The 20,526-nt window shown below is 43.6% G+C and overlaps 1 protein-coding gene across 1 annotated transcript in view; it reads left to right on the forward strand.

Annotated features, from left to right (window-relative positions):
* IQCB1 (IQ motif containing B1) overlaps nucleotides 1-20,526 on the forward strand; it is a 1,943,919-nt gene that overhangs the window by 1,334,600 nt on the left and 588,793 nt on the right. The window contains exon 14 of the mRNA XM_044075021.1: nucleotides 3,088-3,230. Within this exon, the coding sequence (XP_043930956.1) occupies nucleotides 3,088-3,230 (143 nt within the window). The remainder of the gene's footprint in view (nucleotides 1-3,087; nucleotides 3,231-20,526) is intronic.

Below are 20,526 nucleotides of genomic sequence, written 5' to 3' on the forward strand. Positions count from 1 at the left end.
CAACCTAAAGGCTTTGGTATGCTGGCCGGATGTTGGGCCACCCTTGGCAGGGAATCTTTAATGTTAAGAATACTGGAGCAGTGAAGAGAAGGGCATCTAGTGTTATGGTAAGATTTTACACAACTGTACTTTTATATCAAATGCTCAAAAGAGTGAATGGAAAAACAGTGATCATTTTAGAGCAAATCTAAAATGATTGAAAGTAAGCAAAACTTAAACTAATTTTTTTTTTTTTTTTTGCAGGGGGACAACCCCCATGCACCCACCTCATCCACTGCTCATTATGTATGCCAACTCCAAGATTGAACACCAGCAGGATAAGGGAAAATTCCCTTACCCTACTGCAACATGATCTCATACAAAAAGGTTGCGTACATGAGGATTTTGTTTTACAACTGTAAAAAAGCATTCAGTCATATACGTGTTCACTCTTGTAAACTGTATCCATTTATGGATGTGCTACATTGTGTTTAAGTAGTTGAAATATGGCTTAGTTACTTATTTGAAAATAGTTATTAACATATATTTTCTAACCTCATGGAGTCATTTAGCCATAGTGTCCTATCCAACATCACTTCCATGACTAACATTCACTGCTTTCTGTGATATGCTTCAACTAACACAGTGACACTGGGTAAGATTAAGTAGATATTGACATTTTATTGTTTTTATTGTAGCAAGCAGAACTGAGTTAGAATGAGCTATAGATTTAAATGCAAGTATTTTAAGTGTAGGAGAGAAAGATTGCTTTAGATTTGGCTGTTATTTCTGAAACATTGCATGCTGATAATATTCATAGTAAAGAATTACTCACAGTGGCAAGCATCTATATTACTAAAGGGGTCCTCACAATAGTCATCCTACCTAGTTAATAAACAAACAAACAAGTAAGTAAATGAATCCTTTAGTAATATAGAAGATATAGTTAAAGCAAGTATTCTTCTTCTTTCAACTTTTCCTGGTTAGGGGTCGCCACAGTGGATCACCCATCTGCTCATGATTGGCAGTGGAGTTTTACAGTCTCGAGTTGCCAGCCCATTGCCCAACCTTCCACAGAAGGCACACACATGCACACACTCATGCCTAGAGCCAATTTACAGTGTCCATTCCACCTACAGCATGTCTTTGGGATGTGGGAGGAAACAGGAGCACCCGGAGGAAACCCATGCGACCACAGGGTGGACATGCAGACTCCGCACAGAAGGCACCCCAGCCGAGGATCGAACCAGAGAACCTCTTGCTGTGAGGTGGCAACGCTAACTGTTGCACCACTGCGGCCGCCCTGTAATTAAAGCAAGTATGATATACAGAAAAGCAAGTATGATATTTTGAAGTTAATTTCTTAGTGAGGTAAATTCATAGCTGTACAGAAAGTTAAACAGGTAATGGTTTCACAGAAGGTTTAAGGTTAGTGCAGTACAGTGCAATTAGGACACTCAGTAGTCATCAATACTATTAGTTAGCAGACTATAATACAGTGTTTGACCAGAGTACCAAGTAATTAAATGTTGCCAGCACTGTGGCATACAGGGATAAACCCTGCCTGTGACCCAGAGTTTTGGGGGATTGATTAGTACTCCAGGTGGTGCTGGAAGAGCTCTTGAGATAAAAGAGAAGCATGATGAGACATCTCCTGCTTTTGCCTGATAAGAATGGGGGAGGTTCACAAATGCCTGGGGTATACAACTAATGCTAGAGTCTCCAGCAAAGAGCAAAAATCTCATACAGACAGTTTCTTGTAAGGGGAATAGGGACTTCTGAGGAGTTACATAACTTGAGGAAGCAGGTGACGTACCTTTGCAAAGGCTCACTGCATGCTGAAAGTTTCATTGTCTGTGGGCATGTACAGCAGGAGAAATGGTAGTTGCTTATTTTGATGGTTGTGCCACAAGTGTTTCTCACCCACTTGCAAAATTGGAGTCGTAGACATCAGTCAGCTGTTTGGCCAGTGGAGGGGGAGATATTTCAGAAATAATTAAATTGGACTGAGTTCCAAGACATTGGAGAAGTCATAAGTTTTAAGCTAAGATAATTTTCAAATGTCCATTAACAGCGATCCCAAGAAAAAAATCTTAAGCTTCAAATACACAGGAGAGCTATTTGGTTATTTCATTGCAGGTGAGCTTTGTCAAGTTATAGAACCAAAGTGACATTTAACCATTGTCAGAAAAGCAGTTCCTCGTGTTAGGAAGCCCAAACATTTTACCCTAAATTCACTGTAATCATTTACATTTGTAATTTGATCTGGAAGTCAGGAAGTTTGTCAGTTAAGTTAGTTCCCCCTAGATCTTGAGATCTTAGTAGGTAGCCATGTCTGACAATTTTTAGCTACAGAGCAAGGAGAGGCAGTGATAAAGGTGAAGTAGTCTGAATATAAGGGAGGTTAGCAATGAGGTGGATGTGACAGTTAGATTCAGCCAGATAACCTTCTTTAATAAGGTATAGTGGCCTGCAAGAGATCAGATAACGTGATGAACCCACAGATCTTGCTGAGGATTTACTGTTAATGTTGGGTAGCAGAAACACTTGCAGAATTCTCAATAAGTTTTCAGATTATCCATTTATAGCCCAGCATTTGTTAGTATTGGTATGTTGATGTATATGTTATTTAGAAGCACACCCTCAGATGGCCTGAAATTGGACTTTGTAAGACAGCAATCAAGCAGACAGAGGTGTCAGGGCTACTGCAAAATACAGTTTCTTAATTTTCTGATGAGCAAACTGCATAGCTATCCTGCTGCAGGAAACGGGAGCACTCTGTCTTGCAGCTGTAAATGGATGTTGTTGAAACTCTACAATATTACTGTTATAAAGAAAAATATATTTTGGTTCTGCTTTCTTCTGAGATGGCATAATTTAATATCTGAAGAAGAGTATATAGTTGCACATTATTGCCCTCAGAATAAAGAAGCTTTTGTGAATCCTAAGTAAAAAGAAGTAATATTTAAAATCCTTATGTATTACATTTATTTTTTTCTGCATGACTGGGTAGATCATGTATTAACATTGCTAGTTCTGGCATTTTAAACTTTAGAGCAAAACAGGAGATCCTTTTTATATTAATGGGTCTGACATTTAAACCATTAGGGCAAAGCGCGAACAAGAACTGCAAGTGTTGGGAAGAAAAAAAGAAGAGGAAGAGCTGAGACAACAGTTACAACTTAGGAGGCATCGAGCAATGAGGGAATTTCGAGAACGTCAGCTTCTGATGCTGGAAATAGTCCCAGCTTGTAAGTCTCTTAAAATTATAAAAGCATTTTTTCATGTTCAATAGCATGAAGTATTTAACTGAAAGGTGCATTTTCTTTGGGTTGGTTTCTGGGTTGTTCCTCAGTTCATTGCCTTCTGTGTGGAGTTTGAATGCCCTCTCTGTGTCTTTGGGCTTTTGATTGGTGCTCCAGCTTGCTTCTACATCCCAAAAAGCATGCAGCAGGTGAACTTGTGATCCTTGAAATGACATATCCAACATCACTTCCATGACTAACATTCACTGCTTTTGGGATGTGTTTCAACTCCTGCAGTGCCACTGAGTAAGATAAAGTAGCTATCACAGAACAAATGAGTGAATGAATAAATGATGCATTTACTTTTCTCCTTTTAATAAAGGTAATGAACATTGTAAATATTTGAAAAACTATTGGTGTTTGGCAAGATGCATGAATATATGATGTTATGTTGTCGTATCTCGCCTTCATTCTTACATGTGGGTTCGGAGCCGATCCTCGGCTCCAACTTGGCCGATTACAGAAGCTCGAAGTCTCTCAGTTGGCTTGTGGCAAGGTAAGCATCCCATCATGCAGTGGTATCAATCTTCATATCTCGTTTGCCACTTTACGAGTTCAGAAGTGCTCTTCTTGGCCGTGGCTAAGTTAAACTTTTTCTTATGTGTTTTCATATATATATATCTATCTATATATATCTATATATATATATATATATATATATATATATATATATATATATATATATATATATATATCACACACACACGCACATATATATATATATATATATATATATATATATATATATATATATATATATATATATATATATATATATATATATATATATATATATATATATATATATATATATATATATATAGCTTGTCTTTCTTAGATAAAATAATGTTTGGCCGATGTTTTTTCCACAGGCCTGTTTTGCTGGTATCCCGTAGTGGTAGTTTCGATTATTTCTATTTAGAATTTGCTGTTTCTTCTTGTTGAGCCCCTTTGTTGGCTCTTTACTAGCTTTGATGAGTGTGTTTTACATTGTAGGACTTACTTTTTAGTCCGTTTTTTTTTTTTTTTTTTGGTATTAGCTTTCTGCCTGTGTATGTGCTTGTCTAAGCTTAGGTAACTTAACTGTTTCCAAGGGCTAGACCCGTTTAAGTTAGAGGACCTAGTCCTCTATTAATCTTGCCTTTCTATTTCTAGGGTGGTGTGTTCCTTTCCTGTACTTGGCAGGGCTAGGTCCGTTTAAGTCAGAGGACCTAGTCCTCTCATTGGCATTTACTGCATTTTAGTGTGGTGTGTTATTTTCTCCTCCTTCCAGTAGTTAGGGTCTGTTTTAGTTAGAGGACCTGATTCCTTTTTGTACCTTATAGTTTTCTGCCTTTGCTACAGTGTGACAATTATGTCTAAGGAGTCTTAAGAGAAGGATCATAAACCTTCGGGTTTTAAAAAATGTCAAAAATGTACTCAGAAAATGTCCATAGCGGACAGTCATAGTATATGTGTCTACTGTTTGGCGGCTATTCACTTACAAGAGACTTGTACTTTTGTCACTCATTTAGCTCAAGAGTCCTTCAAAGAAAGGAAAAAAAAAATTGATTTTGAAAGGTCTTCTGAAACCATGCTTTGAGGAAGATTTAGGTAGATGTTCTTCGTGTTTCACTGTTGCAGTCATCACACTTGGGTTATCTGCCTGCAGGTAGCCCTCAGTCGGCCCAAATACCAGAGACTTAGTATTTCTGCATTGGTTGCTGTCGCTCCAGGACTGATGTCAGGGGTATAAAAACAGGCAGCCGACACCATTACATCAGTCTTTCTTACCGAGGAGCCCGTAGCAGAAGCAGTTCGCACAAGTGCCAGTCGACCGCTACCTGAGTTTTTTGTTTACAAATTGAATCATCCTGAAGTCTTCTAAAGCTAAGTACCCCATTGGAGATCCTTTTTTCTTGCTCTAACCGATGTCAGAAAAAGTTAACAATTGTCTTGCCTGTGGAAAGCAAATACCACATCAAGATTTTCATTCTTACTGCGTCACCTGTTTAGGCCCAGATCACGACATACCTCGCTGTCAGTTTTGTGCCTTGTTCAATGCCCGAACCATTTGTTGTCTGGCCCTTTTTGTCACTAAATACTTTCGTTCTCGATCTCTGTATTCTGAAATGGCTTCAGTAAGCCATCCGACTACTGATATTCTGAAAAAACATAAGGATATAGACAGAGACAGACCGCATAGGTCCAAAGCTGCCAACAATGCTTCTGTTAAGCTAGTCGACAGTCCGCCGGTACTCAGTGAGGTGCTTTCGCAGCCCCTGATGCCTGCTTCAATGGATTTGCAGGCCTCTACCGAGACTCGTTTTTAGTCCGATATGCTGCGAGACTCTTCTTTGACTATGAAACCTGCGGATGTCTCTACCTTGGATGGATCCAGAGCTGCTGAGAAGGCACTGGCATCTGAGGAAGTACTTTGTACTACCGATGTTCGACTCAAACCGACGACTTCTTTTGCATCTTCAGTTCTGTCTAAAACTATCGAGTTTCTAAGGCCAAGAATACGTGCTATGCCTAGAAAACCGAAGACCAAAACGCATGCATCTGCTCCCTTGCCACAACATCAAATGCTTAAAATGGCTGAAGACCTTATTATGCTGATTAGGAGAAGTCATCCTTCCCCTGCTAAGAGAAAAAGAGACCAGTCCCCAGCAGCCTTAATGCACCAAGAGTCCGACGACTCTGAGGTTTCTGATTATGAAGACATGGCCTTATCTGCTTAATAGGATTCAGATGCAGATCTATTCCCACTGCCTCTCCCCCAGAGGACTTTTCTTTTGGTGAAATCCCACATACTTTAAGAGAGCATTTCCATTGGAAATGCCAAGACTATCCTCAATCCAAAAAGAGACTCAGAGAATTTCTAGATTTGCCACAATATAGGCCTTTAGCAGGCTGCTGGGGGACTGGTCGCTTTTTCTCTTAGCAGGGGAAGGCTGACTTCCCCTAATCAGCATAACAAGGTTATCCCACTCCACAAAGGGGAGCCACCACGGACCCTGGGAACTACCACCCCATTAGTCTAACGAGCCTGGTCTGCAAGGCCATGGAACGTATCATCATGGAACTTATAAACAAAGACATTGGTAATCTCCAAACTCTGGACCCCACCCAGTTTGGGTTTGTAAAAGGCAGATCATGTCTCCTAAACCTGACTGACTTCTTTGAAGCAGTCACCAAAGCCATAGTCGAGTGTAAGGTGGTTCACACAGCCTCTCTAGATCTTGCTAAGGCTATTGACACCTTCCTGCACTCTGGAATTATAGATAAACTCACTAAACTAGGTTTAAATCCCTATGTCACAAGATGGGTTGCCAACTGGCTCACTGACAGAACCCACACTGTGAAAGTAGAAGACTCCAAATCAGACTTCAGACCAGTGACAAGTGGAGTACCATGGGGTTCAGTCCTGGGTCCTCTCCTGTTTGGTATCTACTTTTCTGAAGTGCAGGCTAACACAGAAGGTCTTTGGCTAACGAAGTTCGCAGATGACTGCAAACTAGGAGCCATAATTGAAACTCCTAACAATGTGGACATCGTACAAAAGGGCCTCACTGAGAGATGCCTGGTGTCAAAGCCATGGCCTCAAGCTCAATGCCAAAAAGTGCATTGTCATCCCCTTTGGTAAAAGCTCTGTACCCATGAGTTACCACATGGTTGGTAGTCTACTTAACACTGAAAGTGTGATAAAGAGACCTTGGGACACAGGTGGACAGTAGTCTCTCCTTTGATATTCACATTGCCACAGTAGTCATGAAATCCTTCTATGTGGCACACCTCATCACAAAAGGTTTCTCATCCAGGAAAAAAGAGGTAATTGTTCCCCTCTACTCGTCACTCATTAGAACCATTATTGGGTACAACACTCCTTTTGGTATGTACCTCACAAGACATCTACAACAACTGGATAGGCTGCAGAAATACCTCACAAAGAGGATTACCGGCCTCAAACAGATGCCCTATGCAGACCGTCTCAAAAAACTCCAGCTTTACTCCATCGCATATCGCCTACTCAGAGGTGATCTCTGCCAAACATACAAAGCTATGTCAGACCCAGAGCTGTTGAACATGCTCCACTTAAAGAAATCCCAATCCCTCCGAGCCACACGTTCTAGGGACCTAAACCTTGTCACCACAATAAATGGAACATGTTGGAGGGATAGATTCCTGTCCCAGAGACTTCCCATACTCTGGAACAAACTGCCTATCTATATCAAACAAAGCTCCTCATTAGCACTCTTCAAGAAAAATCTTGATGATTGGATGGGAAATAGGAAATTCACCCTGGGATCACCTCTGCGGCTCTGCTCAACAGGGGCACAGGAAAATAATTTTCTTGTGTGGCGAAAGCCAGGGTACCTTTTTGGCTAGGCTTATATAGGCCCTAGGGCCGATAGCCTAGTACCTATCTATGAACCTATGAATATCCCCAGTCCTGGATGTTGTGGATGAGGTCTTTATGGAATCCAGTTTAACTCTTGATACCTTACCCCCCCTGCTCCTAGGAAACCAAACAGGTACTACAGAGTACCTGACTCTCACAAATTCCTTTTCAAAAATCCTACTGCTGACCCAGAGGTCATCTCCCAGAGGCCTAAAGGTATGAAAGCAACTACAGCTAAGAATCTCATCCCTTTAGACAGGGATCCCAGAGCTCTGGACACATGAGGTAAGAAAGTATATACCTCTGCAACTCTCGCCATTAGGGCTTTGCATTGTCAGTTTCACATGCTGAAGTACCTACATCATATTATGGAACCTATTAAGCAAAAAATAACTACCTTTACAGACTGTGCAGAAAATAAGGAATTGCAAGAGCTTATGCATTCTGAAAGCCAAGTCAGCAAGCATACTTTGCAGTGTGGCTTTGACACCCTAGAAGCATCTTGCAGGGCAGCAGTCACTGGTTCTTTACTGAGAAGGCATGCTTGGCTTAAGGAGCAGACCTTTGCCAGACCATGTTAAATCAAAGTTACTATATGCTCCTTTGAACAAGGACAATCTGTTTGGCACCAAAGCAGAAGAGGTTCTTAAAAAGATGGAAGAAAAAGCTAAATCTATGCAGTCAAAGAGTTTTTGCAAGTACAGCTTCCTAGATTCAGTAGGCATTGCCCCTCGAAACATTGGTCCTTTCCAGCCCCCTCAAAACTATCTCAAACTAGACCCAGGGGAAACAGACCCCCCAGACTACAGTCTCAGGGTATGCAGAGATCTAAGCAATGGAGTGCCGCCACCTCTAAAGCAGAGAGTGCTAAGCCAATCCCTTACGGAAATAATTCCCAATGACTTCTCTACTCCACTCCCCACCTCTGCTCAACAGCTTGTGCCCCTAGGAGGAAAACTTGCTCTTCATACAAAAAAAAAAAAAATGGATTTCCATCACCAAAGACTGATGGGTCCTCCTCAACATTGTATCCCAGGGGTACAAATTTTACTTCCACTCACTGCCAACCCCAAAAAGAGTTCCCAGACCTCCCTCCAAATCATTCGGCAGAGGCACAAAACCAAGTTCAGTCCCTGCTCTCTATAAGGGCAATTCAGCATTTTCCTGCGGAACAGATAGGTCAAGGATTCTATTCCAGACTTTTCCTGGTACCCAGAAAAGAGGGCACTTGGCGCCCAATCCTAGATCTTTCAATTCTCAACACCTTCCTGGTGGTACCAAAATTCAAAATGCTCACCCTGCAGCAACTTTTACCTATGCTAGCCAAAGATGCCTGGTTAGTCACCCTAGACTTAAAAGAAACCTATCTGCACATCCCTATAAGGGAGTCATGCAGGAAATAACTACACTTCAGGGCAGGATCTATGCATTATCAGTTCTCTGCACTTCCCTTTGGCTTATCCACTGCTCCCAGAGTATTCACAAAATGCCTGGTTCCAGCCATTGCTTACTGCAGACAGAGAAATATTCAAATTTACCTGTACTTGGGCGACTGTCTGATCCAGGCAGATGGTCAGGAATTGCTGTTACGGCACCTGACATTTTTAAAAAAAGCTTCTAACCTCCCTGGGGCACACCATCAATGAAAAGAAATCAAAACTAGTCCCCAGTTAAAAGATTGTATTCCTGGGAGCAAGCTTGGACACAGCATCCCAGATGGCATTCCTCATTCCAGAAAAACAAGCCTATCTGACAGACTGTTTTACTCAAATGGCCACCAGAACCCAGCTATCCGCAAGAAAAAGCCTGCAGGCTCTAGGTCTCATGGCCTCATGCATTTTACTAATTCCATATGCCAGACTGCATATGAGGAAACTTCAGTGGTACTTAAAAAGTCTTTGGTGCCAACATTCTTAGGATCTAGAAACCATCATTCCCATCATAACCTGTATAAGGACAGAGTTTCTTTGGTGGGCAGCAGCATGCAACCACAGCAAGGGTCTATCCTTTACCCCCCCCCATGCCACCCAGACCCTAACCACAGACACATCACACTGTGTCTGGGGGGGGGGGGGGCACACATGGATGGCAAATGCATTCAGGGCCATTGGAGCCCAAGTCAAATTCATCTGCACATCAACCTAAAAGAGATGTTAGTTGTGCAGCATGCTCTGACAGCTTTCAGATCCCTACTCTCACCAGGACACCTGCTAATAAAAGCAGACAACAACACAGTTATGTGGTACATCAACAAGCAGGGGGGAACCTACTCTTACCCACTCTGCAGGCTAACCATGGCCCTGTGGAACACGGCCTTAGCATGCAGGTCGATCTACAAGCTCAATTCCTGCCAGGCCAACAAAACTCGCTGGCAGACAACTTAAGCAGAAATCTCCTAGACCCACACGAGTGTCAGACAGAGAAATGGGGGACATCAGAGTTGGATCTCTTTGCCTCCACCTGCAATCACCAGCACAGCAAATTCTGCACCAGGACACCTCACAGCACGGCCTGGAAAGTGGATGCCCTATCCTTCCAGTGGGTAAATCTCTCAATTTATGCCTTTCCCCCTCTGCCCCTTCTCCAAGAGTATTGCTCAAAATAAGACAGGACAGGCCAAGGACAATTCTGATTACCCCGGACTGGCCATGCCAGCACTGGTACCCACTCCTGCGCAGCCTGTCACCTGTGCCACCCTTGCACCTACAGCAGAACCCAACCCTGCTATCTCAGCAGGGGGGACAGATCTTGCATCCGTAACTGCAAACCCTAAATTTTGCAGCCTGGCTTATTCCTTGAAATCTCCCCCAGTAACCAGCCTAAGCAAGCAGGTGCTGGACATCATTCTTGAGGCCAGAAGACCTAGTACAAGGAAATCCTATGCTGATAAGTGGAAAAGATACTGCTCCTGAATTCAGTCTAAAGGAGAGGACACAACTCTGCCCTCCCTGCCTCTAATCCTGGACTACTTAGCAGATCTACTCAACAGAAGCCTATCCTTCTCTTCCATTAAGATCCATACCTCTGCCATTTTGGCTCATTACAACACTGAGCCGCCTCTCTTCTCTCACCCCTCTTATCAAACAGTTCCTGAGAGGGGCAAACAACTTAAGGCCACCAAGGAGAGCACCCACCCCTGCTTGGGACCTTAACTTTGTACTGGAAAAGCTCATGCTACCCACCTTTGAGCCTGCAGCATCAACAGAGCTAAAATTCCTCTCTTGAAAAACAGCCTTACTTCTGGCCATCACTTCAGCTAGAAGAGTGTCTGAGCTACAAGCACGTATGGCTGTGGAACCCTTCATTATTTTCCATTCTGACAGGGTTTCCCTCAGGACTAACCCTTCCTTTATGCCTAAAGTTGTGTTCAGTGTGGCTCTCAACTAATCTATCCATTTGCCAACCTTCTTCCCTAATCCTCAAAATAAAGGAGAAAGGATCATGCACTCCTTGGACATGCACAGACAGCTCAGATTCTACCTGGATAGGACTAAGCCCTCCAGGAAATCTACCCAGTTACTAGACAGCTTTGCACCAGGGGCAGAGGGCAAGGCCATTTCAAAACAAACAATTTCCAAATGGATAGCACACTGCATCCATTTCTGCTACAAGCACCATGGGAAACCAACCCCTCACGGGGTCAGAACACATTCTACCAGGGCAACTTCTACCTCTACAGCATTCCTCAGGGGAGTCCCTACCAGGGACATCCTGGAAGCTGCTACCTGGAGTTCTGTACACACCTTTACCAAGCATTACCACCTGCCTATCTTTTCCAAATCCAGGGCGGGTTTTGCATCAGCAGTTCTGCAAGGCATACTAGCCAGCCCCAACTCTTCTTGACTGCCTCCAACCTTCTTCAGCTTTGGGAATCTACCAAAGTGTGATGACTACAACAGTGAAACATGAAGAACATAGTTCAGTTGTGTACACTTTCCATAAATGTAGATGTTTGAGTGTATTCACTGTTGCAGTCCTAGTTTCCCTCCCTCCAGCCCCCTTGTCTCTCTCTCTCCTCTCTATGTTTAATACTCACCCCTTTCAGGGGTATTGGTAGTAGTATTTACTTTTTACTGGGGGTGTTTTTCACCACCATAACTTAGCTCCCTATTTGGGGGTCCTGACATGTGGGGCAAGAAAAACTGATGTAATTTCATCGGCTGTCTGTTTGTATACCCCTGATGACCTGACGTCAGTCCTGGAGCAACAGCAACCGACGCAGAAATACTAAGTTTCTGGTATTTGGGCCGACTGAGGGCTACCTGCAGGCAAACAACCCAAGTGTGATGACTGCAACAGTGAATACACTCGAACATCTACACTTATGGTAAGTGTACACAACTGTACTTTCTTCTTCCTCACAATCTACAAAGTCTCCCTCCAGAAGGAAAGAAAACACTGTTAAAAGGCCATCTCCAGTGTCCTCTGAGAAATCTGGACCTCCTAAGAAAATACCAAAAACTACTAAGACTCCCACCTCATCGGCTCCACTTCCTTCAGAGTCAGCTGAGGTTATTACAATTGACATGCCTATATCGGCCCCAAGAACTTCGGAGCTGAAAAAGTATTCTTTAGCTTGTAGCTGGTCAAGCAGATATTCCACTGGTCTCCCCTACTCTGAGATCACCTGTTTTTCAAAGATCTTGCTCTCCAACCCTTTCCTCCAGGTCCTCTAGGAGCCTATCGGATGAAGATGTGGAAGGGGTGGTGCGCATACTCTTGAAGGTGCCGGGGCTGGCAAATTTGCTCTCGGCTCCTGCCCAGCTGGCCTCTGAGCCGTCCAAATCTTTGACATCTAGTACTGTTCCTCCTCCAAGCCATACCAGTCTATCAGAGCCAGAATATCGAGTATCGCTTGCAGTAGAACCTTCAGCTCCATCACCCTGTGAGACCTTACCAGAACCGATATCTGCTCAGACACTCTCGGTGCTGTCTATAGTGTCTAGGAGCCGAAGTTCATTGGTCAGCCCCAAGTGAGATTCTCGTACCAAGCCTCTTCAGTTCCGAGTCTACCTCTCGGTGCATCGGCTCGACTGAGCTCGGCTTGTACATCGGCTTTAGAGCCAGTCTCCCTTTGAACCGGGGGCTACCTATGCTTCTTCAGAACCGGTGGTGTCCTCAGAACCGGGGGAGTCGGCCCTCAAACTGATGAGGAGCATGCTGGCCAAATCTACAGCTCTACACAAGGATGCTGATGTTCTTCCCCCAAAAGCACCGGCTTCTGTCTTGGCACCACCCTATCCACAGGACAGCAGAGATCCGCAGCCTCAGGAACACCCTCTGGGTGATCCCCATTCTTTTGGGACCTCCCCAGAATACCCTTCTGAGGGGCCTCCTCAGAAGAAAATATGCAAGAAGAATCATGTAGCCTCCCCTGATGAGTCTGTTACCTCTGACACTGACCTTGAGGAGTCAGAAGGGTCCCCATGGTCATCCTCTGATGATATTTCCTTTGCAGATATCCTTGAGATCCTAAAACAGAGAGGTGGCTGGACTACCATCACCTGATGAGGAGTCAGTGTACCCTGAAGCCTTTCAGATCTCAACCTTCAGCCTCTTGGGGGTCTCCACCTTTCGACGAGCTCATGGACTTGGTCAGTCTAAAGGCATGGGAATCACCTGACATGATGGAGCCAGTCCCTAAGAGGCCAAACAAGTTTTTGTCAGCCCCCAAGGAAAAAGATTTTTTGACTAAAGGTGTGCCGGTAGATGCTATGGTGGTGACAACAGCCACCAAGAAGGAGATTGCAGAGACATCCTCATCCGTCCATTCACCAAACAAAGAGTCTCGAATGATGGACAGATATGGGAGGCGTGTTTTTTCTTCATCGGCTTTTACCCTTAGATCGCTAAATTATCTCACTCATTTTACAAGGCTTCAGAGAGATATCCTAAAAGAACTGGGAGATACTCAACAAGGTACTTCAACTGTGGGGTACCAGAAAAGGTTACCACTCAGTTATCCACCTTAAACTTCATAGTGAATTCCTCCATGAGACTGATGTCATACGCAGCAGATGGAGCAAGTAGGGCAGCGGGTTCAGGAGATACCCTTAGGAGACACTCCTGGATGCGCTTGTGTAACTTTGCAGAAACCTTTAAGTCTACTTTCACTAATGCCCCTTTTGATGGTTCCTCACTTTTTGGACCAAAAGTTAAGGATACACTCACCAGATACTAGCAGGAAGGGAAAACTCTCTCTGCTGTAGGAGTACATTTTTCCGATGGCTTGCCTTCCCGCCGACAGAATTGTGAACCTCAAACAGCAGATATTGCTTCTTCTTCCCAAACACAAGGTCAGGGCAAAGATAGTGCTAAAACTACTGGGAACAATGGCTCAACCATAACCCTCATTCCTTTAGCCAGGATAGATATGAGAATTCTACAGTGGTTACTATTCTCCCAGTGGTCGATTCAGGAACTTCCTCTATCTCACCTAATCATAATAACAGAAACTTGCAAGAAGGATCTTCGTTGGTGGATTCAATCCAACGAGTTAACCATCGGGAGACCATTCTTTCCACATCATCCTGTTGCTACTGTGACCATGGATGCTTCCAGATAGGGTGGGGGGGCATTACCTGGGAAAGACAGTCTAAGGCATATGGCAAAAACACGAGGCCCATTTGCACATCAGTGTTCTAGAGATGAGAGCAGTACTTCTGGTGTTGCAAGCACTCCACAACTCTCTTCCTCTAGGGACGATTGCAATTCAGTCAGACAGTATGTCAGTGGTATGGTATATAAACAAACAGGGCGGAACCAGATCATACCCACTTTGTCAAGAGGCTCTTAGGGTTTGGCAGTGGGCAATTTCTTCCCAACGCTTTCTAGTAGCAACACACATCCCGGGAAAGTCCAGTGTGATAGCCGACAAGCTCAGCAGGGCAATATTGATGCTTCACAAGTGGTCTCTAAATCAGAACATAGCGGAAGAGATCTTAGGCAAATGGGGCCAGCCTTTGGTGTGATCTTTTTGCCACTCTTTTGAATGCCAAATGCAGCAGCTACTTTGCCCTAATCCCCCCTCTGGGGGGACACCAAGAGACATACTTCTTCACTATTGGCCCTCGGGGCTTCTTTATGCTTTTTTCCCATTTCCCCTCATATCAAGTCATTCAAAAAGCAAAATCCATGGGAAGCAAGATGATTCTCATTACTTCATATTGGCCTCGTCAGATTTGGTTCCCCTTTCTCCGGCCCTATCTACTGGAGGATCCATGGATTCTGGACCCAGTTCCAGACCTGCTGACACATATGTCAGGAATGCTCCAGCCTTCTCTCCACACCCTTAACTTGACAGCTTGGCTGCTCCACTTCCAACTTTAGTCAGGCTTCAGGATTTCAATCCAGCAGTAAAACACATTTTGTTATCCTCTCATAAGGTTTCTACCAGAAAACTATATGCTAGTAAATGGAAAAGATTTTCTTTCTGGGCGGAGACCAGAAACAGACCACAAACCCAATTTTACCTATAAAAACAAGAAATCTCGTAAACGTCGGCTGTGTTATAGGGATTGTAAATTGATGCATACAGAGTTGCCTGTTAAAGATCAGATTGTTGGCACTCTACCCTGTGGGAACTTTAGACTTTGTCTCTCTGTTGATACAGCAAATGTTTTTATACATCCCATATGTAGACAGAAGTTTATGTTTTATCTCCATGCACACTGTAGAGCTAGAAATATTATTTATCTAGCTGCATGCATAGTATGTGAAAGTGTCTATTTAGGAAAATCAAATAGAATGCTTTATATACGTATTCGTGAATACAAGTATGCTATTAAAAGGGCAGATTTAACAAACGCCCTAGCTAAGCATGTTTTTAAATCAGGCTCTTCACACTATTTTATGTTTAAGGTGGTAGAAATTGTATATAAAGGACTAAGAGGTGGTGATTTTGCTAATTTCACTGAAGAAAGGGAATTATATTGGATTTGTAAGTTGTGTGCAGATAGAAAGCCAGGATTAAATTACAGGGTCTCTTTAAGGCCGGCCTTGAAATCTAGAGATTTACCTGGATGATTATTGCATTGCTTCTATTGGTTGGTTAATAATATATTAACTTGAATTGTATGATGCCTTTTTAATCAGTCTGATGAAAAACCCTGTGTTTGAAAGCGCTTACTGTGTGGATTAAAATTGTTTTTATTCAGAACACCTTGGTTGCTGGAACTTCTTTCTGGGTTTTTTTTTACTTGGAAGCTAGTTGATTTGGGAAGTTCCTGCAGTTTTCCTGACTGGAGGTATTCTTTTTTCTGGTACACATGATTATAAAATGTTTATCTCTATAATGGCAAAAAGAATGGCAAAGGTTATGCCAAAATTGATAAGATATGAATCAGTGTGGTTTTGTGGAGGGGAGGCAAACATTTGACAACATTAATAGAACAATGATGATCCACAGTTAATCATAATGTAAGAAAATACCACTGTTGTTGGTGGGTCTTGTTGCAGAGAAAGCATTCAACTGAATAAGCTGTGATTTTATGAGTATAGCAATGGAAACATTTTCACTCCCAGACACAATAATGAGGTTAATTAGGGGATCTATGGGGGTTCAGACTCAAAAATTAAAGTCGGGGGAGGGTCCTCCCTGATAAGCCCTATTTGAACAGAGTAACCAGAAAGGGGTGTCCTCTTTCCCCTTTGTTATTTGCATTATGTTTACAACCACTGACAAAGAAAATAAGGAACTCAGAAATGTAAGGATATAATTGGTATGGTAATCAAGAAAAGTTTGCTTTGTTTGCAGATGATATTACTTTGTGTTTGATAGAACCAGAAAAGGACATTTAAGTGTTGTAGAATATTCTGACAGAGTTTCAAGTCTTTTCAGTATATAAAATTAGTGAAGATCAATCAAAGGCAGTAGTTGTGAACTATGTACCCACACATGAATTGATTCAGCAATACTCATATTTATGGGGACACGATAAAATGAAATAGTTAGGAGTATGGGTTAAAAGAAATTCTGTTATAGCAGCTAAAGGTAAGTGGGAAGAGGCTAAACAAAAGATAATACAAAAACTGAGAAATTGGAAGCTCTGTTTTAGAGATATGGATAGCAAAGTACAAGCAGTGAAAATGTTTTTAGTGCCTTTAGATGTTCTTTATGTTTCACTGTTGCAGTCACCACACTTGAGTTATCCTGTCAGGGGTAGCCCTCAGTCGTCCCGAATACCAGAGGCTTAGTATTTCTGCGTCAGTTGCTGTCACTCCAGGACTGACGTTGGGTCGTCAGTGGTATAAAACCAGGCAGCCAATGCCATTACATCAGTCTTTCTTGCCGAAGAGCCTGAAGCAGAAGCAGTTCACACGAGTGCTGGTCGGCCGCTACCTGAGTTTTCGTTTCCGAATTGAAGTTGATGTCTTCTAAAGCTAAGTACCCTGTTGGGGATCCTCTTTTCTTGCTCTAGCCGATGTCAGAAAAAGTTAACAATTGTCTTGCCTGTGAAAAGCAAATACCACGCCGAGACTTGCATTCTTATTGGGTCACCTCTTTAGACTCAGACCATGACGTCCCTCACTATTGCTTTTGTGCTTTGTTCAACGCCAGAACTATATATCGTCGGGCCCTTATTGTAGCTAAATATTTTCGCTGTCATTCATCTTATTTTGATATGGCTTCAGTAAGCCATTCAACTACCGATCTTCCAAAATAACATAAGGATAGAGGCAGAGGTCCAAAATTGCCGACGGCGCTTCCGTTAAGCTAGTCGTCAGTTCCCCGGTCCTCGGTGAGGCACTTTCGCAACCCCTGATGCCCGCTTCTGTGGATTCTCAGGCCACTACTGAGACCCCATTCAGAGTGCGGTATGCTGTGAGACTCTTCTTTAACTAAGGATCCTGCGGATGTTTCTGCCTTGGATGGGTCCGGAGCCGCTGAGCAGGCACTGGCTTCCAAGGAAGTTCTTCACACTACCGATACTCGACACAAACCGACAGCTTCTTTTGCATCTTCAGTTCTTTCTAAAACTACTGAGTTTCTAAGGCCCAGGGTACGAACCACATCTAAAAAAACCGACGACCCAAGCTCAGGCACATGCTTCCATGCCTCAATCTCAAATGTTTAAAATGGCGGAAGACCTTATTATGCTTATTAGGGGAAGCCAGGCTACACTTTCCAAAAGAAAAAGAGACTTGTCCCCAGTAGTTTTATCTGAATAGGAGTCCGACGACTGTGAGATTTCTGAATCTCTGCCTATGAGGATTCTGATGCAGAGGAATCCATTCCTTCTGCCTCTCCTCCCGAGGATTTTTCATTTGGTAAAACCCTACATACTTTAAGGGGAGCATTTCCAATGGGAATGTCAGGACTATCCTCAGTCAAATAAGAGACTCAGGGAATTCTTAGCTTTACCACCGCACAGACCTTTAGCCATTCCTCCAGTCCTGGATATTGTGGATGATGTTTTTATGGAATCCAGTTTGACTCCTGACACCCTTCCTCCTGCTCCTAGGAAACCTGACAGGTACTTCAGAGTCCCTGACTCTCTCAAATTCCTTTTCAAAAATCCTACTGCTGACCCAGAGGTCATCTCCCAAGGACCAAAAGGAATTAAAGCAACCTCAGCTAAGAATCCCACCCCCTCAGACAGAGATTCATGAGCTTTAAACAGATGGGTAAAAAAGTATACACCTCTGCAAGTCTTGCTATTAGAGCACTAAACTGTCAGTTCCATATGCTGAAATATCAGCAGCATACCCCATGGAACACCTCAAACAAAAAATATTTCCTTTCCTGCTTGTGCAGAAAATAAAGAATTACAAGAGCTTATGCATTCTGCAAGCCAAGTTACTAAGCACACCTTGCAATGTGGCTTTGATGCCCTAGAAGCATCTTGCAGGGCAGCAGTCACTGGTTCTGTTTTTAGAAGGCATGCTTGGCTTAAGGAACAGACCTTGCCAGACCATGTCAAATCAAAATTATTGGACACACCATTGAATAAAGACAATTTGTTTGGCACCAAGGGAGAAGAGGTCTTAAAAAGATGGATGGAAAAGCAAAATCTATGCAGACAGTTAAAGACTTTACAGGTCCAGCCTCTGAGGTTTAGTAGGCATTGCTCCTCCAAGCGCTGGTCCTTTCCAGCCCCCTCCAGGCCAGCTCAGCCCAGACCCAGGGGAAATAGACCCCCCCCCAGGCAGCAGTCCCAGGGAATGCAAAGATCTAAGCAATGGAGTTCCTCCACTTCAAAAACAGGGAGTGCTAAGCCACCCCCTTATGGTAAGAACTCACAATGACTTTACACCTCCACCCCTTACCTCTGCCCACCTGCTTGTGCCCCTAGGAGGAAAACTCTCCTTCCATGCAAACAACTGGGCCTCTATTACCAATGACCGATGGGTCCTCAACGTAGTGTCCCAGGGATACAAATTTTATTTCCACATTCTGCCAACCTCAAAAGGGTTCCCAGATCTTCCTCCAAACCAGCAGGCAGAGGCCAAAAAGGAAATTCTTTTTCCCTGCTCTACATGAGGGCAATACAGCATGTTCCTGCAGAACAGATAGGCCAAGGTTTCTATTCCAGACTCTCCCTGGTACCCAGAAAAGAGGGCACCTGGTGCACAATCTTCGATCTGTCAATTCTAAACACCTTTCTGGTAATACCAAAATTCAAAATGCTCACCCTCCAGCAGCTTCTTCCTATGCTTTCCAAGGATGCTTGGTTAGCCACCCTAGACCTAAAACAGGCCTACCTACACATCCCAATCAGGGAATCTTGCAGGAAATATGTATGTTTCAGGGCAGGATCTATGCACTTTCAGTTCTCTGTGCTTCCCCTTGGCTTATCCACTGCTCCCAAAGTTTTAACAAAATGCCTGGCTCCAGCCATTGCTTTTTGCAGACAAAGAAATATTCATATCTACCCCTACTTTGACGATTGCCTGATTCAGGCAGACAGTCAGGAAAAGCTGTTATAGCACCTGACCTTTGTAAAGGACATACTGACCTCCCTGGGGTATACTATCAATGAAAAGAAATCAAAACTAGTCCCCACCCAAAAAATTGTATTCCTGGGAGCAAGCCTGGACATGGCATCCCACATGGCATTCCGTACTCCAGAAAAGCAAGCGTACCTGACAAGTTACTTCTCTCCAGTAGCCACCAGAACCCAGTTGTCAGCAAACTCTAGGGATCATGGCCTCCTGCATTCTGGTTATTCCATATGCCAGACTGCACATGAGGAAACTACAGTGGTACCTATAAAGCCTTTGTTGTCAACACTCTCAAGACCTGGAAACTATCATACCTATGATACCCTGTATACAAAAAGATTTTCTTTGGTGGGCAGCAGCATGCAACAACAACAAGGGACTTCCCTTTTCACAACCCCACGCCGCCCAGACCCTCATCACAGACGCATCAGACTATGCCTAAGGGGACCACCTGGACGGCAGGTACATTCAGGGCCATTGGAGCCCAAATCAAATACATCTGCACTTCAGTCAAAAAGAGATGCTAGCTGTTCAGCATGCCCTGACAGCTTTCAGATCCCTACTCTCCACGGGGCCACTAGTGATCAAAACAGACAACACCACAGTGATGTGGTATATCAACAAGCAAAGAGACACTCACTTTTATCCTCTCTGTAGGCTCGCCATGGCCCTTTGGCACATGGCTTCAGCCATACAAATACACCTGCTAGCACAATTCCTGCCAGGCTCCCTAAACTCTCTGGCAGACAACTTAAGCAGGAACCTGCTAGACCCATATGAGTGGTAGCTAGACCACAGAACCTTCAACCTTGTAACCCAGAAATGGGGTATTCCAAAAGTGGACCTCTTTGCCTCCCACTCTAATCATCAGCTCAGCAAATTCTGCACCAGGGAACCTCACAGCAAGTCCTGGAA

This window comes from Protopterus annectens, chromosome 6.part0 (assembly GCF_019279795.1).
Source record: "Protopterus annectens isolate FY-2018-M chromosome 6.part0, PAN1.0, whole genome shotgun sequence".
NCBI classification, from domain to species: domain Eukaryota; kingdom Metazoa; phylum Chordata; order Ceratodontiformes; family Protopteridae; genus Protopterus; species Protopterus annectens.